The 27,212-nt window shown below is 33.9% G+C and overlaps 4 protein-coding genes across 4 annotated transcripts; 1 reads left to right on the top strand and 3 right to left on the bottom strand.

Moving 5' to 3' along the window:
* Nucleotides 1-1,924: 1,924 nt before the first annotated feature.
* Nucleotides 1,925-3,524, bottom strand: TRIADDRAFT_61421 (uncharacterized protein; the record flags this gene model as incomplete). The annotated part of the gene is made up of 3 exons (XM_002117357.1): nt 1,925-2,347; nt 2,555-2,650; nt 2,790-3,524. 3 exons carry the CDS (start codon nt 3,522-3,524, stop codon nt 1,925-1,927), a joined length of 1,254 nt encoding a protein of 417 aa, XP_002117393.1.
* A 1,446-nt stretch (nt 3,525-4,970) lies between these two features.
* On the top strand, nt 4,971-7,115 carry TRIADDRAFT_61420 (uncharacterized protein; the record flags this gene model as incomplete). The annotated part of the gene is made up of 3 exons (XM_002117417.1): nt 4,971-5,666; nt 5,802-5,897; nt 6,672-7,115. The coding sequence occupies 3 exons, from the start codon at nt 4,971-4,973 to the stop codon at nt 7,113-7,115; spliced, it is 1,236 nt and encodes a 411-aa protein (XP_002117453.1).
* A 3,875-nt stretch (nt 7,116-10,990) lies between these two features.
* On the bottom strand, nt 10,991-11,683 carry TRIADDRAFT_61419 (uncharacterized protein; the record flags this gene model as incomplete). The annotated part of the gene is made up of 1 exon (XM_002117356.1): nt 10,991-11,683. The coding sequence occupies one exon, from the start codon at nt 11,681-11,683 to the stop codon at nt 10,991-10,993; it is 693 nt and encodes a 230-aa protein (XP_002117392.1).
* Nucleotides 11,684-20,355: 8,672 nt separating this feature from the next.
* On the bottom strand, nt 20,356-23,886 carry TRIADDRAFT_61417 (uncharacterized protein; the record flags this gene model as incomplete). Its single annotated transcript, XM_002117355.1, has 6 exons — nt 20,356-20,606; nt 20,702-20,761; nt 21,530-21,562; nt 22,070-22,179; nt 22,337-22,523; nt 23,514-23,886. The coding sequence occupies 6 exons, from the start codon at nt 23,884-23,886 to the stop codon at nt 20,356-20,358; spliced, it is 1,014 nt and encodes a 337-aa protein (XP_002117391.1).
* Nucleotides 23,887-27,212: the final 3,326 nt, after the last annotated feature.

Genomic DNA, 27,212 nt, shown 5'->3' with positions numbered 1-27,212 from the left:
TTTCTGACTTTACTGGCTTGGGACTGCCCCATCTAAACTGATTTATAGGCTCTCAACTACAAATAATTACATTACTTGTATCAAAGAGTGATAAAGAGTACCACGTCTTCAGCGGGCGGGGGGGGGGGGGATTTATAATTAATCAAATAATATTAATGTGATTGTACGTGTGTCACACTGCTATTCTCTAATATAATTATTACCTAAAAATCGCACTATGTTGTCATGGAATCTCTTTGGGTTTCGCTAGTTAATTATTACTACGACATTAATAAATATTAACCATCGAATCGAAGAGAAGCTTTACCCGTACGTCGACTTAATTCAATCAAGTTAAAAATCAGCATACAAGAAATGAGGATACTGTAAGTTAGCCGGCTATAACAATCCAAACTTTCCTGCGTTATCTTCATTAAGCATTAGTTAGAGCTTGGAACTACCATTCAGAAACCATATAGTATATTGATTGCAAAGTTATTCAGATGATGAAATTATATCTTTCTTTGAAATACAGTACTATAAAACAAGGCTCTATCCCTCTTCATTGGCTGTCATTCTGCACCAAAAGTAAAATCTAATCTATCCTCCATCTACAGTACAGTACACCTATATAGACATAAGGTAATGTTGGTAATAGCTTAGAAACCTCGCTACTGGAAACAAAATATTTGAGACGAAATAATGGTGTAACTCATTCAAAATACTTTTAAATTTGCTATTGCACCGTCAGCTCCGTAGGTCATAAAGTACAGCATAATAAAGTAATTCGCCTCATTCTCTATCATTGCGCCAAAGCAAAATCTATCTTCAACCTCTCCTCCATCCACACGTATATATCACAAAGATTAAATTAGGAGCGTCTTAAAATTTGTAGTAGTCCATGGGTAATGGTTTTTAACTTATCATAAATATTCTTCATATCTAATTTCGCCACTAGATTATTAGCTAAAATTCCAATCTCTTGGAAACGAATAACAACGACAAACATTATTAGGGATGCTGGCTGTGGATATGAGATGAAAAAGTTAGCATAAAATAGACTGAATTAAGCATGATCAAAATTAATGGAATGTTGGCAGCTTGATCTCTCAGTTAGCCTGAGAATCATTTTAAGATCCAGTGGAAAGCTTTGAAATTTAACTATATCTGTAAAAATTTTACCGTTATTTTGGTAAAGGCTAGAATAGTGCAAATATAGAACGGTCAATCAGAATGAAAGCATATACGAGTATGCATGGTAGGAATTATATTATCCATCAATTAAAACGTAGAAAAAATTGCACATATGATTATGTAATATAACATCATTTAATAAGAAAGTTGGCTTCCATTTTATTTTATTTTTAAATTTATAATAAAGACTTTTTATTTTAACATTTAGCAAAAGTATCAATTTGTAAGAATGTCTCTAATACTGTTAACTAAATATGAGATTGTATTTTAAATTATAATCGTTTATCATAAAATACCGTACCTATCGAATAATAAAACTATATCAATAAGGGATTTCAGTTCTGTACAAGGTTCTTCAATTACAAATTTTTAAAACATGACAATCAATACTTTGACAGTTGTAATTTGCTAAGTGTCTGTTACAGTATAACAGGGTAAAACCCCAGTATCGATAAATAAATGTATTCTAACAGGAACTTAACATGTTTAGAAAAGAATATTGTTACACCTAGAGTGTATCGAATACATTTGAGATGAATAACGACCTAGATTCTTTTAATGACGCCGTTTTATGATAAGCATTTATGAAAATACAAACTACAGGTAATATCTGCGCACCAACAATTAGTGTAAAAGTCAGAGGTTTTTGTTGTATAGCAAATATGGTTAAAATATATTACATGCAGTGAATTTCTGAAATTAAGGCTCCATATTACTTTCAGTTTGAACAATTTTAGCATCTACTCAGCTATTATATTTCCTTGCTCTCTTTCTTATGCGAATGAGAATTTTCTAGTTGTCTTTGTGCTTCTTGTTGTTCCTTCATCCCAAAATAATTATAAAGTATCACGCATGGCAATATTACCGCTACTCCTCCCACAATAAACCCAGTAGAAACAGAAAAATTGGGATGCCAATGGAAGCCGTTATCAAGAGTAAAAAGTGTCCAAAAGAAGGCAGCCAATGGGGTAACAAGTGCTTGAACAACCACAAGATAGATTGCCCCATCAGCATACCGGATTAGTAGTAGGGAAGACATATTTGCTATACAGTAAAAAATAATGAAAACCCAAGCCGAACCAGCTGCCCATGGAAAGTGAACAAATTTATTTCCAGTAAATTGAGACATGAAACCGCAGTTCATCTGATTTTGAAATTGCTTAAATGTTTTTGCCTAGCCGTTAAAGATTATAATAATTAGTTTATCGATATGGCATAATGCCTTTACTGTAGCTAATTTAAGTAGACAACGCGCTATTGGCTATTGTCGTGAGTGGAGCCTACATAATTATAGTGTTATATGGTAGGATGGTATTTAAGTATCAAAATTTTCTTAGCTGATAATATCATCATAATTATCAATAGAGTAATTATAACTTACTTCTCCAAAGCCAGGAATGAAATCGGTCCAAAACAACATGGATAAACCAGCAAAATTATAAACTTGCATCCATGCTTCAAATACCAATGATTCTTCCTACAATGAGTATGAAATTTAAGGGAAAATGGTGCATTTTTAAGCTATCTATCTTAGCATAATTACTAATACTTGGTAGATTGTCTGTAACACTATCGATAAAATGACTCTTTGGTATAATATCAAGTTTGCAGCTAACCCTATTATCTTTCATGATCTCTCGTTCTTGTAGTACATTTGCAACACCAACTGGCAAAAATCCTAGTGCGAACACGAAAGGCCATATAGCTGAGGCCGATCCACTACTTTGTTTATGATTAATATTAAAGATGTTTGGCTCTAAGGAGATAAACAGCCCAATTAGGGTACCAACGGTGCATATCAATCGGCCGTAGCTAACACCTTTTCTTAAAATGATATAACGCAAGACAACTGTGTAAGGGATTATAGTTGTGCTTAGAATAGCTTGTAAACTGGGCGATGTTCTACTGGGTGGACTAGCATATACCACCAATAATCCGTTGACAGCGTTTAATGCTCCCAAAAGAATTAAATATTTGTGAGAAGTGTAAGTCCTGACGTTAAAAGTTGGACGGCATAGTTTGACGACCACAACAGCGGCCCAAAAAAGAATGGGGAACCACAAACCAGAATAAAATAGGACAAAAAACTGATTACTATGACAGTGACCAGATTCGATCGTTTTGGAAAGAGTAGGTAAACTAATATTCATTCCAACTTGGCTAAGAACATTAATGACAGCTATGAATATACTTGCAGTGGATCGAGTGATGACAACATTACATATGGGTATAGTAACTGTATCTAAACTAGGTACATCCTCTTTACTATTGTTAACGATATCAATCCCATCTCTATGGTTATGATTGGTTGAGCCATTTATTAAAGGAGTTGATTCATTCGATTCCATCATGATGTCTTAGTAGTATAATGTAATTCTCTTCCAAAATCAGCTATGTCTTTTCCTTCACTAGCCTTTTAATACCAATAATTGTAGCGTTGAAAGATTGGTCACCATCCAACAAATTGACTGATGGCTTATATAAACTATGACTTTCGTAACAGCCAAGAAAAGATGCTTCAATGAGGCAGTAATCGTAATTTTCCACCAGAATCAATCTACTGTACGTCGACGGCTAAACTTTCAGGTGGTTTTTGCTTTATTACGTTGACGAATGGCGAGAATTTCTTCTAATCTTTGCCCTTTCCTCTAGATCGTATTCACTAGTAAAGAATCGATTTCATCGGGATAGAAGATAACGTCATTAGATAACAATCCGGTAGGCATGAGCACTGACATCCGCACGTTATTCAGGACACTCGTTGGACCGCTGTGTCATGCGCTAGAACTCGTGATGGTCACTCGACGTCACCTTCTCACACGATTCGTCCTTTACTGTACTGACGTGTACTGTAGTACTGTACAGTGTACACTGTACAGTACATACAGTAAAGTACCGTATTCGAGTTCTGTACTGTAGTGCTCGGTCGTCCACTCTTGACCTGAGAAAGGGTCTATCAGATCCATCGATCCATCAGTTCAAACCGTTATGATCTACTGTACTGTACGTACTGTATACGACTCGTCGAGACCAGGACCAAGGCTGTCTTTCGCGTTTTCTACAGTACTATAGACTCTAGAACAGACTGTACTGTACACTGTACACTGTACTGCGGCCCAGAACGACAGGCTAGGGACGGACGTGACGACGACAGCGACACTATTTTAGTCAGCTCACTACTATCTTGGGGCTTGGTCAGGTTGCTGTCGTCAGCTTCTCGCCTACTTGCCGTCAGCTGTCTGTTCGCTCTCGATTCGATAACGTCACCTACGTCACGGTGACATGTTGGTCGGGTCACCTGGCCTAGCCCCGTTCTGAGCCACCGTAGATAGCGTATCGTAGTAACGATGGGGCATACCACTCTCCATATCAACAAGTGCCTACATGGTTTGCTCGATGAAAGCCGAGCACGGTAGGTTAACTTACCTTACCAATCAATCTTACCTCACGTTATGATGGAGGAAATAGCAATCGTCTCGGAATAGGATTAGTCAATTTCTTTGACCACTTACTGTATGATATGGTATGGTTATGTACCATGCTAGCGAAAGTAAATTAGAAGACATCATTTCAATCCCTTTATCCTAAATAGTTATACGGCGAAAGAACGAATCCCGGTGATTATACAGAATAACCGGCTAAAGTAAATCCTTTATGGAAGCCTTGCTATAGGCATCATTTCATACCGTTATAGGCAAAGTACTACTCTATAAAAATCCTGATTGATACCAAACTACCCTATCTACAAACATTAAGTTCTTTTATTGAACTGTAACACATAATTCGCATGCACCACAATGGAAGAAAACGAAGATTTAATCGATGTTGTTGTAATCACTGGCAATAATCATTCTCCGAACAACAACGGCATAGCATTACCAGTAGGCAATATTTATTGCTCACTACGAGCGACCAGAATTATAATTGCTATCATTTGTATTATATGCCTATGTGGTGCGAATGTTGCCTTACCCGTACTTTCACAAATTCTTTTATCAAATAATTGCCCTAGCAATCAATATTTTACGCTTGTTTCTTGCGACTTTTGGTTTCCAGTTATATTATGGTTATGCGCTATTATAGCTAAATTAGCCAATCCATTGTTTACCATCAAATCTTATACATCACATAAGATCTTTGTGCTGTTAGGTCTCTTAGATACACTCAATGCTTTTATGGTGGTTTATGCTAGCCCTCCGAGCAGAACTTTACCAAGCTTGCAGGCTATACTAAGGACATTACGAATTCCTTACACGGTTCTATTGAGTTACATGATATTACACAAACGTCCCAGTCTTGGCCGCCTAATATGTACATGTGGCACATTGATCGGATTGTTTATTTCTTTCGAACCGATTATTTTCGATATAAATGGTCAATATCGAAAAAAGGGTATTGCCTCAGTAATTTGGCCGCTCGTTTTTGGATTGGCCTATCTACCAAGTAGTTTATCAAATGTCTTGCAGGAAAGATATATTAAGAAAGATGCAAAGGTTATTTGATGTTTTAATAATAATAGTGCTAAAGCAGTTACACGCATATAACAACTTTGTTATTCCACTAGTTATCGTTTCTTGTAAGTAAATGATACCTCCGTATATCCTGTTAATGACACTTTATGTCAATAGGAGGAAGCTCTTGTTTTTATGGCATGGATTCAAACATACAAACTTATTTTCGTTGGACTATTTTTCTGGGCTGAGTTTATACCCGGTTTTGGAACGGTAAATTAGGAAAGACAATGTGAATTGTATTGATAAATACATCTTCAATCTCAGTCTCATCACCATTAATCCATTATTTATAACGTTTTACTTGCAAAATTTACAAGCAATTTAAAATATTCTACAGCACTTTATCATTTAACTCCTATGCAATATTGGAGTACTACATGAATGAATGAAACTGTACGAAATTCCTTTTTTCTAGCAGTTACGACTATACTTTTGGAAGCAACTAGCTTTAGACATGATTCTACTTTTTCAATAGAATTAACTGATTAGCTTCTATATAGTATTAGTTACCAAAGGTATCGAGACATTACCAGTAAAAACAACATCATAGCATCATGTAGCAAGTAATAGTAAGTAGTAGTACCTGTAATGTACAGATGCTATTGTATTCAGCATGATTCTGCAATTTTATAGCAACCATCAGCAGAGGTTAGCTAATGACATAATTACAAGTGGAAATTTTCAGACATTTTGAAGTTTACATTATCTTTTAATAGAAAATTTCACTCCAAATCATTATAAATTGTCTATTCTGATCGCTATTGATTTTGAATTTGACGTAAGAGTTATCTTTTACTAAAAAATTTCGGCCCGAATCATTATAAATTGTCTATTATGATCATTATAGATTTTGAATTTGACTTAAGGATTATCTTTTACTAGAAAATTTCAGCCCGAATCATTATAAATTGTCTGTTTCGATCACTACTGATTTTGAATTTGACTTAAGAATGTAATTGCTATATATATCTATATTTTTTCTAGGCTAAATCTTTCAAACAATTTCAAGACGGCATGTACTGCGGATTCATGGCTCAATATACGGGTAATTCTAACATTCATTATCCTTGGGCTGCTGGCGCATCGTCTGCATTTATATTACTTTTTACTGGAGCTCAGCTTTTTTCGTTACTACTGATTCGTTACACAGATGGAGCTAATTACTTAGTAATCATTCAGGCACTAGTAACTCCTTTGGTTGCCTTCTTTTGGACTTTATTTTCTTCTAAGAATGGTATTCATTGGTATCCTCATTTCACGTTATCTACGGGATTTATTATTGCTAGCGTTTTGGTTATCGTTCCATGCGTATTACTTTATAATTACTTCAGTATTTTAGATGACAAAAAGCGAGCTGCAAGAAAGGCAGCGTTAAAGGAGTATAATGATGATATGTGTGCTTTGACTGATCCAAGTGCATCATCTTAATATTATACGTGTTGATGGGAACTACTGGTATACCTGCATTTCTAACTAAAATAAATAAAAATGTTAAACACTTCAGGAAATATGCATTAACTCTAATTTACGTCAAACTAGCCATACCATCCTATGTAAATAGCATATCTAGCCTCTTTCCTGGTTATTATTAGTGGCTCCTAAGTCAAATTCTATTCAATTCGAAATAGTACCTTATTCACTGAGCATTAGATCCAGGTTCGCAACCGGCAACCTAAAGAAATTCTTACTGGAAAATAGAAGCGAAATATTAGATATTGGCTAATCGCTGATGTTGCTAATCTTAAGAGATATATTAGCATAGCAAGTATATACATGCCATTAGTCATCTTCAATAAGTAACAATTTTAATATTTTACTTTTTGTGAAGTTATGATAAATTTCTATAAATATTTACAGCTTCTACAATACTATGAGCTTCATTGTCTCAATAAATATTGAATACTACATTTGCATTCATTCAATATTTATGTAAATAGAAAATTATATGTCCACATTCACGCAATAAAAAAGGAAATGCTGCAATTGTAGTATTTCTTATTTCTAATATTTTAGTATATAGCCGAGATTTGAAATAAAAGATTCTGCTTCTATTGAATGTTGTAACCAAGTTCAAAGTCTTACGATACCAAACAGAAAATTCTGGCTTAGTTACAGCATGGAATCGATATCATTATTATTTACTAAGAATTTGTCGAAATTAAGAGAAAGTAAAAATGTAAGGTTTCATCAAAAAAGATGAAATAAGTAAATAAAGCGGAGGTAAGCTAATTATCATCAATTTTACCGTACGTGGATTCTATGCAGATAGATAATGAGATAACTCTGTATATCAATACTAAGTCTAAGTTAAACAAGAAAATTGATCAAAATTTTCCTCTTTGTGCATGCTGTTTCGTTCAATTGAATCATTGTTTAAGTTTCAGTTATAAGTGTAAAAATAAAAGTTATCTAGTGTCATGCTGTTTATTACAGTATACTATATTAAAAGTATAATTATAAGCTACTTGTAAAGGATATTAACATCTCATGGTAGTCATATGATAATGTTATGACTTACTCGGACACGTTTATGTACGTAAATAAGAGAAGAGTGTTTATAAGTGCGAAGGGCAGTAGAATCTATAAATTATGTATGACAAGACATTACGTAATATGTATGATAAACAATATTCTAGTAGAATTTCTGGGAATCTATGTACCTTTAGCCCAGCATGTACACATAAAAATCAGAAATAAGAAATTTTATAGTTCGTAGTGAATTTCTGCATGATCATATATATGTCAGTAACCGCCTATTACAGATATGCTAGATTTAGATTTTGATGATCCCCAAAAGGTTTATAAGTATCCTAATGGAAAAAAATGAATCTAAATTCGGTTTTGTTGGGAAATGCTAAAGCAAAATGAGTTCTTTTAAACTGCTCAAGATCGATGTAAGCTCAGTTTAAATAAACCAAAAATTTTAAAGTAAAAAACTTGATCAAGTTTACTTATATCACAGTCTTTCAATATCAACAGTAACAGGTCGCAATAGTAAATAGTAAACAACTGTAGCCAGTCCAATCATAAAAAGGCATACAAATAAAATTTCCAAGAACTCGCAATCATTGCAAATAGAGATACGATATTAAAATGCATTTAAAAGCATTTACTCCCATCATGTACTGGTTGTTGTTAATGTTTATTTATGTAGCTTCGGTATTGCTAATTTTGTTCGATTTTGATATTTTAAGTCATTCAATCACAGCATCCTATTTTTTAATAGAACCACTTTAATATCTCCTATCGCTTAATATTATTACCTATAGACTGAGTCATACAATGATGTGGTGATCTATGATTGATTAAAAATCGCATTAAAATATGTACTATAGTTCTGTCATAACTGCTTAAGCAATAATACCAGGAAAAGAGGTAGTTTATCAAATATATTTTAATTTATTTATTTCACTAAGCTTGCAATTAGCCATATTAGTAAAAAGTTTCAACTGACCTCTAAAGTAGGTTTGTATACTCAATTTTCGGATGCGATATAGGCTATCGTCATCGCTATCTTGCTGTAAATCAACAGCTTCTTGCAGATGACTTTGGAATTCTATCTTAATACGCATATTCATGTATAGATCAGGCATTTAGCTTGATGTTACTTATTGTCACTTTTTTTTCTTGAGAAAAGTATCATTTTGTTACGTGAAAAGATCTTCAATTATAGTATTAATAATAATTATCAGTGCAAGTGTTCAATTACCATGTATTATGGATGCAAATGAAATGACCGTATTAATTCCTAGTCATTCTCAACAAATTGCTGAGGATATAACCAATTGTGTAGGGGAAAAAAAGGAGTTATTAACGGTAGATTTAAACTGTCCATGTGTAATATGCATATCTGCCTGACTTTTATCCAAGCAATTTATAAGATTTTATACCTTGTGAGCTTATTTGGTAGTAGTATTACTTTACCTATTCTGTCAATATACGGTTATATTGAGCTATAACATTTTCACCTCATCATTCCTTACTAAGCAATTGAGAAAATTGAAATGTCTGTATAGTATGAAGCTGCTATGATATAAAAGAATCATTTAATTACTCTGCTGCATCACTGCGTTGCTCTACTATGTTTCTATTGCTTTGCCTGTTCTCCTGATCTCTGCTGAAGTATGTACAGTAAAATTTTCAATCCATGTTGAGCAACGTGCGAGCTGCATTTTATGCAAAGTATCACGGGCCAACCTCAAGATGCACCATACCAGCAGTGGATCCATTTCCCAATACAGTACAAGATGATAGCTCGTCGGATTTTAGAAAATTGTATTTTGTGGATTCGGAATGGATTGGATGTTAAAAACTGGTGTTTTGGAATTCGGATTGGGCAAGACGAACTGTTGTCGGATTCGGAGTGAATAAGAAGGAAGCTGTAAAAGAGTGATAGTCATTGCACCACTGTCCAAGTTCGGTCATCAAAAATAGACGGCTTGCTACTGTCGATAATCCGCATGCAAAATTGAATTAGCCATTCTACCTGTAGTGCATGACCATTAGAGAACATGCTAATCATTGAAATAGAACGTACTGTAAAGCACAAAAAATATTTATTTGTCAATGATTCCAATTAGCCATCTCATATTAACTTAAAGGAATGCAAGCAACACATACACTGTACTGTAGGCTGATGCAGTGCAGTGGATCAATATTGCAGTAATGTGCAATCAATCATCCTTGATCTTTAATAATTCATCATACTTAGAGTTTACAAAATAACAAGAATAGTTTTCAATTATCTATAAAGTAGCAAGAAAACACTTAGCGATTATGACAGCCTTTGGGCTGAAATGAATACTGCAGAAATATACAAATGATCCCTTTGAACGTAAACTCGAGTAAGGTGGAGCACAATCGGTTACTCTATTTTTACATCAAAGTTTTATTGATTCTCTAGAATTCAATACTTCCCTACAACTTATTCATACTAATGTGCCGAACAAATTGCAATTCCGATCCCATTTCTATCATTCTAGCAGTGAAGTCAATCAAGGTGGAGACTGATACCCTAAAAATGGAGTCCACCTGTTCAAAGAGTTACGTTCACGAATCGAAACGATAAGCAATTGCATCATTGCATTGGTAAGAGTATTGCTTCCAGTAAATCACATTTTCTAATTTAGACATACAACAGAACAAAATTGAATTAACAGCTTGGATTAGTGTTGCACTCGTTCTTATTATTAGAATTTATGACCTTTGCTTTGATCGACGTGATCCATTCCAAAGGTAGAAAATGACCATCATGATTCTGCGAGCGATAAGCTTGCTTGATCAAATTCGCTACCATTTATGGACTAAGCTTGTGGGCTTTCCTGCGACGTTCGATGGTCATTGCCATGTCGATTATTCCTTTGCAGCGTGTCGGGGCCATCATTGAATGGTACTGACGAAGAATGGCTACTCATCGTCTCGCTCAAGTCCTGTACTTGATCATAACTCGTACGACCTTGCCATCTTTTCTTTTGAGCATGGAATGGAGGAGATAACTGCGAACCGCTATTCGTCCTATGGTGCTGGTCTGAACACGATGAATTGTCCATGTCGTGAGAGTCATCATCTTGATGGGCATAGTAATCTTGATAGATTGGCGAGGTCATGGACGACAAGGAGAAAATAAATTCGTCTTTCATCGCTCCTTCTTGTCCAGGACTATTACGACTCAAGTTCATGCAATCGTCGCCAGCATCAAGGCTACTGTGACTGCGTTCAGCGCGTTGACGACCATATTTGCAGCAATCTGTACTACACATTGAACTCTTGTCGCTTTCATGTTGACTGCTGTCGTTGAAAATGGCTTGGACTTTCAATCCGGTGGCTACATTGCCAAATTTTCGACTGGTTTGGAATAATTTTCGTTCCCGACAATAAATTTGATATTCTATATCCTGTAGATTGCGTGTAAGTTCTTCTTTATTGGCTTGAATTTCTTTTAGTTTTTGAATGAGTTGGCAATACTCGGCTTGACTGACTCCGTCATCGTAGCTCATTTCGATCATCCAGCACAGCAATAGCGTGTAGGGATGGATAGGGTAAGAATGGAGTTAAACTTTCCTTTTAATTATCGACTACGACAGTCAAGCTTTCTAATTCCTATCGAGGCTGTAGTCAAGTAGATGAATCATTCAAAACGCCACCAAAAGATGAAATGGATGTAGCAGTTTGGATATGGTCGCCCTTGTCCTCAGATCGAAAATGAGTCCAACGACAACTTCGCTAATAACTCCAGCCTTTTTATACGATGGCCTTAACCTTATCTAATGAGGACCACTATTTATCATTAAGCTATCTTGCTTATGATATTATTGTGACCACTTTGGCCACAGTACGGTGCAAATGATTAGCTTATGGTCCAGCAGAAGTCAAACCCCATCTGCAAGAATTTACAAGCTGCTCATTTCCAAAATCAACCAGCGTCGTCAAATTGTTCTATAAGCGCCAATGGTTTTGCTTCGCTAGATTGTACGCTGTATGATATCTAATTGCGCTACTACGCTCTCCATATATAGTACTTGGTCATGGATCCTTCTATTGCTCAAGGTTCTTAAAGTAGCATAGAATCGTTTAATCCCTTATTTTAGAATCTTTCAGTACTGGCTGTTGTCAGAGTTTGTTCTGGACTGTAATTTTCCGACACTGGCCATTGCTTGCCACAACTTTATAGTATAGTGTTAAGGTGGCATGAGCAAACTGGCAAAATATGGAATGCTTCCAGGGTCAATGCTGTAGACTTGAGTGGACAGTTTACCTCTCCATCCAGTCGAAACTGGCCTATGCCCTTTTCTTGTTGACGCTCATTCATGGAAATCGACTACCATCTCTTCCACTAGAATTCATGAGAATAATTTACCAAGAGATGCTCATGAACTTCCCCAAGAAGGGAACTGATTTCGTCGTCAATCAATCGCCAACTGGATATCCAAGCCGATGATGATTTCTCCTCCAATGTCAGCCATTTCTACGTACAAGGACTAGCACATTGGCTGGCGACTTTGCTTTCTTTATCAATAATGCTACTGTCGCTCGATATTCTCTCTATTCTACCTGCTGAACTAATTTGTTAATGGATCAACGCTTGGGATATTATTCTTTGCTCTGTTGTGAATTTATTCATCGATGCTACTCGTATACTGTACGACGTAGACAGTCATAATGGATGAAGAAAGGAAGCCGCCAGCCATTGACTGGCCATGATACGTAGAATATCGACCTGCATCGTCAGTGCCAAACTGCAACGATGCCAATTTCTCCAGTTTAAAAACCACTAAGAGCAAAGCTATTCATATCGGTTGCAATTCTTCAGATCATGCTATTAATAATTCAAACAGCTAGGTCACAGTTGTTCTATCCCCTTGCTCAGCCATTTTGATACATCAGCAGTATCCGCTCTACCTGAAATATCGGATTTTGTATGGTTATAATGGCCCCAAATGAGCAGTATTAGAAGGTTTTATGGTCAAAACGATTCAATTTGGAGTTGCAGACTTTGACTTGACGATTATCACCCAACAGATGGATGAAACCGAAAGTCAAAGTCTGCAAATGGAAGCGTTTTGATTCTGGAAGAAGTTGCAAATCAGAGCACTGATTCCGTCATGGAAAAAATGCATTGCTATGCCGTTGGGTTAATGAAATCAGCTTAGTACTGCACTGACTGGTTTGAATTGCAATGAATCAAGCTGATCAGATGAATAAAATGCCTCCATTGACAAGTTCTTTAATAATTAATCCAAACAGCTAGGTCACAGTTGTTCTATCCCTTTGCTCAGCCATTTTGATACATCAGTAGTTTCAGCTCTGCCTGAAATATCGGATTTTGTATGGCTATAATGGTCCAAAATGAGCGCTATTGGAACGTTTTACGGTCAAAACGATTCCAGTTGGAGTTGCAGACTTTGACTTGACGAATATCACCCAACAGATGGATGAAACCGAAAGTCAAAGTCTGCAAAGGGAAGAGTTTTGATTCTGGAAGAAGTTGCAAATCAAGCACTGATTCCGTCATGGAAAAAATGCATTGCTATGCTGTTGGGCTAATGAAATCAGCTTAGTACTGCACTGACTGGTTTGAATTGCAATGAATCAAGCTGATCAGATGAATAAAATGCCTCCATTGACAAGTTCTTTAATAATTAATCCAAACAGCTAGGTCGCAGTTGTTCTATCCCTTTGCTCAGCCATTTTGATACATCAGTAGTTTCAGCTCTGCCTGAAATATCGGATTTTGTATGGCTATAATGGTCCAAAATGAGCGCTATTGGAACGTTTTACGGTCAAAATGATTCGAGTTGGAGTTGCAGACTTTGACTTTACGATTATCACCCAACAGATGGATGAAAACGAAAGTCAAAGTCTGTAAATGGAAAAGTATTGATTCTGGAAGAAGTTGCAAAGCCAAGCACTGATTCCGTCATGGATAAAATGCATTGCTATGCTGTAGGGTTAATGAAATCAGCTTAGTACTGCACTGACAGGTTTGAAATTGTAATGGATTTTATGAGGAAGAATGCTATAGAATCAAGCTAATCAGATGAATAAAATGCCTTCATAGACAAGCTCGTTAATTTAAAATAGTCGATTAAAACTGATGATGAAGAAGTCGAGACAGCCATGACAGTATACGGAAAGTAAGAGAACGCCTTCAATAAAGTGCTCTTGCCGTATTCAACCGCTATATTGTGCTCAATATAGTACTTAGCGGCATACTGTTTCTACTAACAATCACTCGTGAGCAGTCATTAATAACAGCCTTAGCGCTGCCGTTCTAGACTACATACAGCCCATACGAGAGAGTTGGAAGCCTTCGTCGAATTGGCCATCATTAATTAAAGTCTTCCATTCCAAGTGCTCATAAACCTTTGCTAGCCAGTTGTTTTCCTCCTTACCCATTGAATATTTCAAAAGACTGTTTGTGCCACTAGTTGTGGATTGCAAAATCTCACTTTTAAATCTTGATCGCCTTGGATCGGCTTACTGAAAAGCAACATGGCCGAGATTGCTTCCAAAGCACACAATCATCGCAATTTTACCTATCTGATGGACCAATCGAGCTATAAAGGCCTTGCTTTACGTCAAAATTTAGCCAGTTTAAGGAGTAGTTTAACTCAAGAACGCCTTTCTGTTATGCTAACTCACCTTTTAGCTGATAAAGTGGTCACTAGTTTAGAAAAGGAAGGCCTCTTGCGTTGTAGTCAACAACAGCCTATGCCAGAAGTGGTCACCAAATTTGTCACCTTGTTTTTATTGAGAAAATTTGAATCGGATTTTCACAAGATTGTCAACGCAATTAGGCGAGCAGGACTAAGAGATTTAGCAACTCAGTTGGAAGTGGACGCCAGGATGCCATCAGGTAAATGAGCACCGTCAGACAGGACACTCGAGATGGATCAAGTACTAGAATAGCATAAAACGACTTTCCTAGTAGACTACAGTAGATCTTAGCATCCAGAGATAAATACAGTAGTGTTAATTCAGTACATGAAATGCATTTGATGGAATCAGCAGTCCGTTGATAGACAGTATATAAAAATGGTAAAAGCACAGGCTATGACTGTCTTTCACCTACATTCAATGCTTGTGTAAAGTAGGAGGCATAATCAGCCATAATAATATAGAAGCGTTGTACGTCTTTGATAGCAATTTATCATTTTTATTAGTAAAGTTGTGGTGGCAGAATAATACGTAAAAAAATTCAAATTCAAAATGGTATAGTTTACCCCAACAGTTGAAAAGAAGATGACTGCAGTGAATAATGGAATCACTTTGTTGTCTCCTTCAAACTTTGAACCAAAGCATTTATTATTCACACCATAATAGTTGTAATACGATGTCTTTGCTCTATTTCTAACTTACTCCTGTCTTCTATATGGCTGTTATAGAAGAGTCTGAAGAAAGTGGTGATGAAGATTTCGACTATCAAGAGAATACGGCTTCGCATCTTCGACAATCCGGTAAAGTTTACTGTACTCTATTTTTGAAGTAGTTCCATGCTGATCGTAGTCGCTAATAGGCTTACAATCATCGAGGACTAAACATAACTCTAACTACCTCTCTAATGAGTCTTGTGACTCTTGTCTTTACGCTACAGATAACAATCCGGTAAATGCTTCTGTAGTCTATTTTTTAAGTAATTACTTGGTGTTGATAGACTTACCACAATAAATCTCTACCTACAACTCTGTCTACCTCACTCTAAACTAGTCTTGTCTGTATACGATAGCAGACAACCCGGTAAATCTTGTTCTACTCTGTTTTTAAAAGTAGTTCCATGCTATAAGTAGTCGTTCATAGGCTTCAAGAATGAAGGATTGCACATAACTATCTACCACCCTTGACGAGTTTTGTCTGCAGGCTACAGATGGCAATCCAGTAAATCTTTCTGTGCTCTACTTTTAAGTAGTTACTTGGCGTTAGTAGGCTTACCACAATCAAGGACTACACATAAGTCTATATGCGATAGAAGACAATTCTTGTTATACTCTATTTTTGAGTAGTTACTTGGTGTTTGTAGGCTTACCACAATCAAGGACTACACATAACTCTTGGCTAGTCTTGTCTGCATGCGATAAAAGACAATTTTTGTTATACGAGTTCTCTATTTTTGAGTAGTAACTTGGTGTTTGTAGGCTTACCATAATCAAGGACTACATATAACTCTGGGCTAGTCTTGTCTGTATGCTATACAAGACAATTCTTGTTATACGAGTACTCTATTTTTGAATAGTGACTTGGTGTTTGCAGGCTTACCACAATTAAGGACTACACATAACTCTTAACTAGTCTCGTCTGTATGCGATAAAAGACAATTCTTGCTATACTCTATTTTAAAAGTAGAACGTGCTGTTAGTCGTTGTTAAGAGGCTTACCATGATGAAAGACTACACTTAAGTGTATCTACCTCACTATTTACTAATCTTGTCTGTATCCAATGAGATAAACATCTCTTCCATTACCTTTTATCTTAATCAAACATTCTCATATTACATGGATTATAACGTTATTAAGGGCATTATTTTAACTGCAAATTAATTGTACTTCAGTGAAATGCTTTTTTAGAGATATTTACGGAAGCATTGGAACTGATTGGAAGGATGTTGGAATTCAATTAAATCTAGAGTTTGAGGATTTGAAAAAAATAGAAGTGGATCAAACTACTACAGATCAACGTTGCTTTGCAATGCTTCATTATTGGAAAGAAACTCAACCACAAAATGCTTATGTTGGCTTCCTCATGAATGCTTTGATATCAGCAGGTTTGGGAGCCATTGCTGAGAGATTAGATCAATTAAGCAATGCAAGACTTGTCTCGCAGATTAATATGAGTAGTTAATTATTAGCAATAGCAACAACTTCAACCATGACACTACTCTATTCCAGTCAATGAGATGGAGCGATATGCTTACTGTACTGTATATCCATTTTGTAAAGTCAGTACCACAATTACCTCTCTTCCAAGAAGAATTAGGATAGCCCATTTCGAACGATTATATTAATAGCGATATATTGAAGGCTCAAGTGGTGTAGCTTAAAAGTCTTTCATAAATATCTTTGCTGATCAATCATTAGTACGATTGGCCATGGAATTGATGATGAAAGTACATTCCATCGGTATAACGTTTCAATTTTAGAAAACATTGGTAATCACAAATATTTCAGATGACTTTAATTGTCATGTTTTTCGTATATGTTAGCCTTCCCTGTGAACGTGTTTGATATAGTAAAGACAGGACACCGCAGTTGATCGGTATTTAAATTTTGTACAATTATCATAATCTAAGTGATGCTAGATGTTTTACTCTATTCGTTTCGGTGGTATTTCAACTTAATGTTGTGCTGCAATTTGTAGAATCGTTTCAAGATTACTTTAATTCTTACAAAGCTGTAAGTTCCTATGTTGTCTAGATGATGAAACTATAACGTATCATTAATGATCTTCGTCAAGCAGATTCTCCATTCGTTTTTGTGATATTTCAACTTAATATTGTGCTGTAATTTGCCAGATCATTGCAAGATGATTACTTTGTTTTTTACGGAGCTGTAAATTCTCATCTTGTACAGGTCAAGGACTATACTGTACCATTAATTATATTATCAATGTGATATACGTGGATTCGATGGACGAGGATAAGTCGATATGTTAGGATTTTATTTTCCATTTCATGTAATTATAGGCTAATACTCTCCATTCGCGGGACTCAGCACAGGCATTAGCTGGAGAATCGTGTAAATAAAATTGTTTACTCAATAATAGTATAAAAGTCTCAAATTATACTAACGGATAAATGATACGTTGGTAAAGACATTGGGTGAAATTTCTCACTCAACCTTAATGATGCACTATGCCAAAAATGAGTAATTTCTTGAATAAATGTAAATTATGGCGGTAAACTCAGTTCAATCGATAGGTAATTAGCAACTTGTATTGCATGTTATAAAATCAACCTCAGTACCTAAGTAGAATAGCTTAAGTATAATTATAGACGCATTCTCTACGGATACTATTTCGATTTGATGTGATTGTCGATAAAATATATTTGCATACGGACGATATCTGCCTAGACTATGTTTATATTTCAGATTAATCGAAATCAATTAATTGTACTATGTTTGATTATTTGCTTTCAAAAGCGCAAGGCTTTATTTTAACAAGCTATTGATAAATTGTTACATATTCAATAGAACCTATGGGAAGATAAAATTTCTACAATCGCTGTAATGATCGCCCTTTGTAGATAAAGTATATCTTGAAAATTTAAAGTGACTCGCTCTATCAATTAACTACTGTTATGCCATTTAGAAAATTTATGTGGTACGATAGCTGCAATCTGTCTATTTTCTAGAACTATTTTCCATTTAAATTATATTTTTATTTATAAGACACAGACTGCATAAATCTAGTAAGAATTTGGGTATGATATTACAGTCAATTTTAAATTTTAATTTATATTCGCGTGTGTAAAATATTTATGGCGACCGGATTTTTTGCGCTTGAAGTTCTCTCAAAATACATTCTATATTCTAGAGTTAGCATAACCGGTCTTAAATTAAAGAAAGATGTAATCCTTCCTAATGTAATTGAAAAAATTGCATTCTATCAATGCCGATATTTAGATTTGAATACCGTATAACAGAAGATTAAACTTTAAAATGACTAATTATTTAGAATCTACTGTGGAAAGTGAAGATTATTAGGCAAGTGTTGGCATGAGCTAAAGTACTTTCAGTGCTATTATGTAGGACGTTATTTAGCTTTTAGTTTTCTTCTTCTTGCTAAACTACAGGGATTTTTTTAATTGGTGATTTTGCTAGTTTGAGTTCTATCCATGAAAGTAGATAATAGATGTAGCAAATTAATCAGCCACAGTTACATTTATTAAAATTGCTAATCGTTACTAATTAAATACATAGAAGATTAAATAGACATAAAGAATCATGAACTTGTTGTTATATGACTGAATGATGATATTTGTTTTTTGTTTTACTATTATCAGTTTTCTCGGAATTCATAACATTTTTTCCTCTATAGTTGTTTATTTAGATCGAATTTGTAAAAATTTGATATAATTGAAAATTGAGCATAAATAATATTGTTCTTGTATTCATTTGTAAGACCATAAAATTCTTTGTTGCTATAGTACAGAAAGGCTGATATTTAATAGTATTTCGTAGAAGATAATGATCGGATAATTACAGGGAAGTTCTCAACAGTTGTTTTCGTTAGCAAGATTGTTTTCTGGTTGGTCTACGAGAGATCCACGAGATATAGATACAGTAACTGCTTCTACAGATAAATGTGTGGACTCCTTATTTATTAACAATTATATTCTGAAGTAAAAGAACAAGTTAGTAACTAAATTTTTCAGTACTATAGTTCATTACTTAGGTATAAGCTAAGATTTTAATTCTATGCTTACTTCAAAAAGCATACTATGTGAACTTGATTACTAGCAATTATAGTAGATAATTGGAAATAAATTCTATTATGTAATAGTATTATATATCTGGTTTCTAATATAACGATATAAGAAATTTAAATTATTAATTCTGCACAAAGCACTCTTTTTGAGAGAAAATGCTTCATGCAGCATGTTAATACAAGAAATAATGCGGTAAATTGTCCTAATTCTGTATTCGAAAATTTTTTAGTTTATTTGACGATTTAATGACTATGCGCGTAATAAAATAGCTTTAACTATGTTTCGATACTGCTCATCATACACAATTTCATCTCAAATTGATTTGTTTACAAAGTACATGGAGCTCTTGACCAATATATACTTTCGTCTGCAACAAATGTGATCTACTAAGTTTAAGGGTGATCATAACTACTGATATCTCTAATATCCTAGCTAGTTAACCAATATCGGATAAGTTATTCTTTATCCAAGAAGAACGATTACTGCTTTTCTTACGTAGAAATTCTACATGTTATTAACGATAATTGAGATTGTATTAGTCAATATTTAGGTGCAATCTAGTACTATCATCTTTATAAAGAGAATAGTTTCAGATACCGTAAGAGCTCTTGAAGCGTACTACGTACAATGAAATATATAATATCAAAATAAAATAGATAGAGATTATATAATGAGCTTCTGTGAGATTCTGTAAAAAACTTTATGCGAGACTGTTTCAATATTGTAAAGGACAACGAATCAAGAACTTATTTTATTTTATCTGCTATATCTTTTCTTTGTATGGCTTTCAATGCTCCGATTAATCGCTTTTTTGTTGCATTTTCGCCATAAATTATTAACCATTGCTCTAAAAATTCATAGGCCTGATCATAATTTTTCTTATATTTGTCTTGAATGTTCTTGATTTCAATTTTTCCAGCATTATCTAATTTTAATTTTAAGTTAATCCAGTCCTCTTCCAGATGTTCCGCCACATCAAAAAAGTATTGAGAAATATCTAGATATTGTAAATTGCATCACATAGGTTCCAAGTCAATGGCTAGTATCTACAAAATTCCTTTATTACATTCTTTACTAGTAGCTACTACATACCATCTTCATCCTGCTGGTTTGCATGTATTAATCCACTGTCAGATCCTTGCTGAGTAACATCTAAACTTAACAAATTTTATAATCTTCATATCATCATAAGTATAATAACTAGCATTCTCTTACTTCTATAATATTCTGCTTTTGTGAATAATTACTGAATACCTTGTTTCTGTCGGTTTGCCATTTCTGATCTAGTGCTGACTATGTACCGGGTAATATCTAAAAATGATAATTCTTTCATTATTATATTTGCATAAAATCAACCACTATCATCAACAAAAATTCATAACGATAAAGCATTATAGAAACAACATCTTCATACTATCAATTTTCACTTTTTGATTCAATGTCGACTATATTACAAGTAATTGTGGTCATAACAATCAAGGCATGTAATTCACTAGCTCAATTTTTAGACTCTACAATTGAAATCTTGTCTAAAATAGATAAGTAAATTCTATCAGCAAACAGTAATTCTTTGCACTGAATTTCAATCTATCCCTTTCTAATTCGTAAGGTATATATATTAGTATAGATAAAAATTTTTTTATTCACTTCTAATTCAATTTGATGAAGTAATGATGTGAATATCTTTCAATCGTAAGTGATTTAGAAAGGCATGGTCTTTTCATAAATTTAATGACTATTCTCTTGCTAAAGAAACAGATTTAGAATATTATATATTTCTATTTGGTTCCTCTATTTTGACTATAAGAGACCCTATTATAGCTGAATATTATCGAGCTTACCGTAAAATAAGCACTGTTATGTTTATAAAATTACAAAGAATTCCGGAAAATATCAAATTGTTTCTTTAAATAGAAGTACCTGTGTCTTTTCGAGTGTCTTCAAAATCAACCCCTTTTGATTTGAATAAGATTCACAATTGTTAAATTAATGATTATTAATGGCTGCTTACAAATAAAAGGTGAAGCAAAGAAATGGCTTCATATCGAATTCATCATATACTGCGAAGTAATGTAACTAAATTACGTTTTAAATGAATGTCGTAGTTGTGCAATGTAATATCGATATTAGCAAAGATAATTGTTTGCCTGATAAATTAATTGAAAAATAAATGATAGCAATTTCTATTCAGTAAGCGCATCGTACTCTATAGAGCTCAAGTTTCGAAAAAAGCTGTACTTACTAAATTACGAAAACTGTACGTAATAATCTGAAATTACCAACTATTGATTTAGTTGAGTATAATGAAACTATTAATTGAAAATCTAAATTCATTACGTAGTTATCGTACTATTTTCTACTCTGATCACTTTATTGTTATTTCTATCAGAAAATAGGATAATCATGTATCATATCGTTCAGTTTTAATCGTTAGGCCTATTCGTAAACTTTAATGCTTACCAGTATTGAAGTTTTCTACGGTTATTTTAAAATTTGTTAAAGCTTTGCAAAACTCATCAAAGGCTCTATCGCCACGTTCAGGCAGAATATCCAATAAAGTGCAAACTTTTCTGTTAAAAAAAATTTAACAATTACGATAACTGCTCTCTAACTACAAAATTCATTCTTGCAGTAAATAAGCAAACTAGTAATTTAGCTTGACATTGTATATTAGAATAGAATATTGATTAACAGTTATTGAACATGTACTGTATAAAAATTCCTTACTCAAAAGCCGTCGATTTAGATTCGATTGTTTGTTTATGGTATGATGTTATTACATTCGTTCCAAGTAAATATTCATATATCGGTAAGATTTGATCCTGACATTTTTGAGTAAGTAATATACGTTTGTCTATTAACATTTTACGATGCTCTTGAGTCATTGATCTTGAGCATTTTTTCGGTAGCTTATCTAAAATATTAATTAAGTGTTTGAGTTCGAGAAAAGTTACAAATTTGACAAAAGCTTTACCTGTTTCTCTTTTGCGTTAATTTTAATTACAAACGATCGTATTTAAGATAAGCGCTGTATGCTATAGGTGTGGGTAGTCGGGGATCCGTAATTATTTGGGATAATCTTATTCATTTATGATTAATTTCCTGTTACTCACGCAAATGCTAGAAATTTTCATACTTATTAAGAGGTAACGGTTAACAAAAATTGCGCAAAATCTATTTGATGTAAACTGGTGCTTCTGGTACATGTTTTAAAGTTTTAATATTGATAGTAGCCTTCGATTTCATTATTTTTCTAAGTCAATTAATAAAGCTATAGCTGAGTTTTAATCTAATTAGCGGAAATAGGTAGTATCTATAGCTCAATGTTAATGTATCCGTACAGTATATTAGGGATAGCTAGAGAGATCAGTCATATTTACTGCATGCACGGTGCCATTTACACGAGTAATTAACAAATTCTATTGAAACCGTAGCAGAATTACGAATCTTAAGTTCAACGAGATTCATTGGCCGATTTAGAGTGCTGATGATTTTAAATACAGCGAAAAGCGAAATTTGTTCCTTAAAACTGATTTAAAATATTACAGTTGTTTCATAATCGTCAGTTACAGGTTACAATGCCTACTACCACTATCTTTATCGATGAAATCAATCAATTTTATATCTAATGGATGCCGGTGAGTCAAACAAATAAAACAGTGTATATGCGTTCATATGCACAAATGGTAGTCCATGGTTACGGTATAACCCCAAAATTAAGTTCGAAGTAAAGAAATGTTCAATTTTAATAGCGCTGGTTCTAATGTACTTATCTATAGTAACTAGTCCTGCAATGAGACTAGGCTCGAATTTTTATAAGTTATACTTTCATATTAACACACTAATTGAGTAATTTAATCGCTTTACAATGAGAAAAACTGCCGTTACTACTTTATTTCCTTACCTAACTGATCTACTGTTTGTCGTTTATGAGCACTTGATAAATTCTTCGATTTACTAGCGTCGCTTCTATAATCAGCGGAAGCTTGTTTCTTAAAACGGCTTTCAATCATGTCTGCTAATCGGCTGTTCTTATTGGGAATCTGTCTCAAAGCATCAATAAAGATGGCATAGCAATCAGGCGATACTGAGGCTAAAATTTTAGTCAAAATGGTAGTATTCTTCTTGTTTTCAGTTTCTTTGGCATTAATTTCCTGTAAATCATTTGGCGAGAGTATTCCTTCTGTAATTAGACTATTTGTCATATCATTACTGGGCATCGATTCGGCTAGTGTATGCCAATGATCGAGGATAGCTTGACGTTGCTCTTGATCCATAATCGCAGTTTAATATCGATTACAACTATCTTGAAATTTTAGGACAGTTAACGGACAACAACAAGGATAATTTCTATCTTGATTAAAATACAAATTAAGCAAATCAGCCGCTGATTTCCTGTAATTCGGCCGTTTCGATACCGATATTAGGAGCCTAGACAGTGTGCAAACTCTCGAATCGGATCGAATAGTACTGAATGTCGAATTAGACGAATCGAGCCAAATGTTGAACCCTAGCCCAGACTAAAGATTATTAGAAGAAAGAGAAGGGACATTATTTTAATAGTTATTTTAAGTGTATCACATGTCTGTAACGGCACACTATACTGCCAGTGATTGGTATGCAAATTAGCTGCTATTAGCCTGCTAAGTTGGTTTTGTTCACTATATGCAGTGCTTGGGTTTTGCAACCCCTTAGGTTCGCAATCGTCGAACTCAAAAATCTGAGTTATTGAAATTTAACAAATCTCTAATAACGTGACACAAGATTATAGTATAGTAAACTATTCTACTTATTAATACTACCTTACTTCAATTACTACTGTAATTAGCTGAAACTACTACACTATGGTATACGGCTTCATCGGTAGCGTATAGTATAATGACGAAAATAATGATAAGCCTCCACATTATTTTACTACGTGGTTGTTTCCTGCCTCGTCTCTTTCTTTTTAGTAGTCCTTGTCCAGACCTAGGACTACTAAAGAAAAGGTTCTCTTAAAGTAGTCCTACCCTACGATTGGTAAACTATTCCATCAAGTATCTCAAATCATTAGAACCCTAACCTAGGTGATATAAATTCAATCATGTGATCGTAGCGTAGACTCTACGAGATACGGAAATATGTAGCTCCATAGCAACGCAATGGCCAACACCTTCCAGTAATGCTTGAGCTACGATACTTTTCAAATCACCAGCAAAATATTGCTTGCAGGAACATTTAAATAGCAGAAATAGTCTCGCTATAGTTATTGCAACAATCATATGGAAGGGTGAAAATACGATCATTGATTATATAATTATAAGCTTATCTTTAAGCTTTTATGATCAGCTTTCTGATGTATTTGAATAATTTCGGAATTTATTTATCGCCAATATCCGCAGTTTACTGCATCGAGTGCCTTCTTGGTGAAAGAGCTAGATTAAATTGCTCACAATTTATTACCTTTTAATTGCATCCATTTACAAGCATTTTTATAGTTCTATTTGAAACTATCAACAGGAAATAGCTAAAGCTACACTGGACCTTTATTTTTTAAAATTTTTCATCAATTTATGGAAAGGATACACGGCTTGCTTATAAGGCGATTCGATATTGTTACTTTCACAAACATCTGGCTTCAAATCAATTTTTTAAGTAGGCACATCACAAAGAGCAATTAAAGAATGGAAATACAAGCAGTAATTTGTTTCGTTAGGAACGACAAATCACGAATGGGCTTAAGCTAAAAAGAACATTTCATGTAACAATCTACACGGGGGTGGTCATGAATGATTAATAAATGCCAGAAGTATTTTATTGAAGGTCTCAAATCCGATTTTAAAATACTGTAGTCAATGTAAGATAATATACACCATTTAAAGCGCATCTTAGAGATTCAAAAATTTTAGCTGCGGATGCTTTATAGCCACTTGTCGCATGTCGATGCAATCTGTTAGATCATAGCTACAGTGCAATATATAATTTATTCTAGTATATTATAACTTCAGTGATTCCTACTGTAAGTAATAAATTGTGATCATTATGCACTCGTGTAACTGTTAAATTTATCAAGTTTAGTCATTTGATATACATATTCCATATTACTAGCCATGGCTTTGTTAATTATGCCTTATCTTGTAATATACATATAAAAAAAATGTTATAATTAGTATATAAAAAATAACTAAAATATAGACTATATATCGCACTATATAGTAAAATAACACTATCGAGACTGTCATATACCATAAACATCTCCAAGTTTCCCATTTGAACGCAAGATTTCACAAGCAGCACAAAATATAACATAGACATCTTAATATACAGCACAAAATATTATAAAGCCACGTTACGAAGAATGACATTTTACAATCTATAAAATTACAAAATAAAATTTGTTTATAAAATTACAAAGAATTCCGGAAAATATCAAATTGTTTCTTTAAATAGAAGTACCTGTGTCTTTTCGAGTGTCTTCAAAATCAACCCCTTTTGATTTGAATAAGATTCACAATTGTTAAATTAATGATTATTAATGGCTGCTTACAAATAAAAGGTGAAGCAAAGAAATGGCTTCATATCGAATTCATCATATACTGCGAAGTAATGTAACTAAATTACGTTTTAAATGAATGTCGTAGTTGTGCAATGTAATATCGATATTAGCAAAGAAAATTCTTTGCCTATAAATTAATTGAAAAATAAATGATAGCAATTTCTATTCAGTAAGCGCATCGTACTCTATAGACCTCAAGTTTCGAAAAAAGCTGTACTTAATAAAATACGAAAACTGTACGTAATAATCTGAAATTACCAACTATTGATATTATAAAATTCTTTTTATTCTTTGCAGTCTAAGTACAGCTAGTAGAACAGGTTTTATTACATTTGCATGTATGGAATGCGAATCCAAGACGATCTTTACATTACTCATTATCGAGCCTTACTGGAGGCAAAAATGAAAAATAGCATATAGATTACCAAGAAACCGAGCAATTATTCGATTGCTTTTCCTCATATACTTGTGTCGCAACGCAGTGACGCTCTTAGATTTAAATTTATGCCTTGCAACTTAATATGTTATTATGAGACTTGCTTTTAGAAGAATAATATAAATGTCTAGAAAACATTTGTAAGCAACACTAATTGTTAAAAACAACTAATTAATCGATTATGCTTAGTCAAAAGGCGCCAATTTAGCTTTGATTATTTGTAGGTGAAATGTTACTGTGTTTGACTTATATTAAAATTCACGTATCGGTAAGATTTGATCTTATATACTAAGTGAAAAGCTACATTAATAATACAATAATAGTCATCACCACGCAGTGAAGTTCAATTTTTGATAGTTTTATGTACATTATGACTTTATTAGCTAATCACTATAAGTGACAATCACCGGTTGGAATGTCTTTATCTCATGTTACAATATCTGTACAGCTAAATATCTTGTATAAACATAACTTTAAGTAAAGTTTGACAAATCCTTATAATAATTAAATTTTAACGACCATAGAAGGATAAATAATATCCTTAAAATTGTGATGAAACCATAATAGCATTAAAATGTGCCTATAGTTGTAATTACCTGTGTCTTTTTTAATATCTTCAGAGTTTTTCAATT

The sequence above is a fragment of the Trichoplax adhaerens genome, genomic scaffold (assembly GCF_000150275.1).
Source record: "Trichoplax adhaerens TRIADscaffold_24 genomic scaffold, whole genome shotgun sequence".
Classification (NCBI taxonomy): Eukaryota; Metazoa; Placozoa; class Uniplacotomia; order Trichoplacea; family Trichoplacidae; genus Trichoplax; species Trichoplax adhaerens.
Note: the sequence above shows the minus strand (reverse complement) of the source record. Positions and strands in the feature narration are given on the sequence as shown.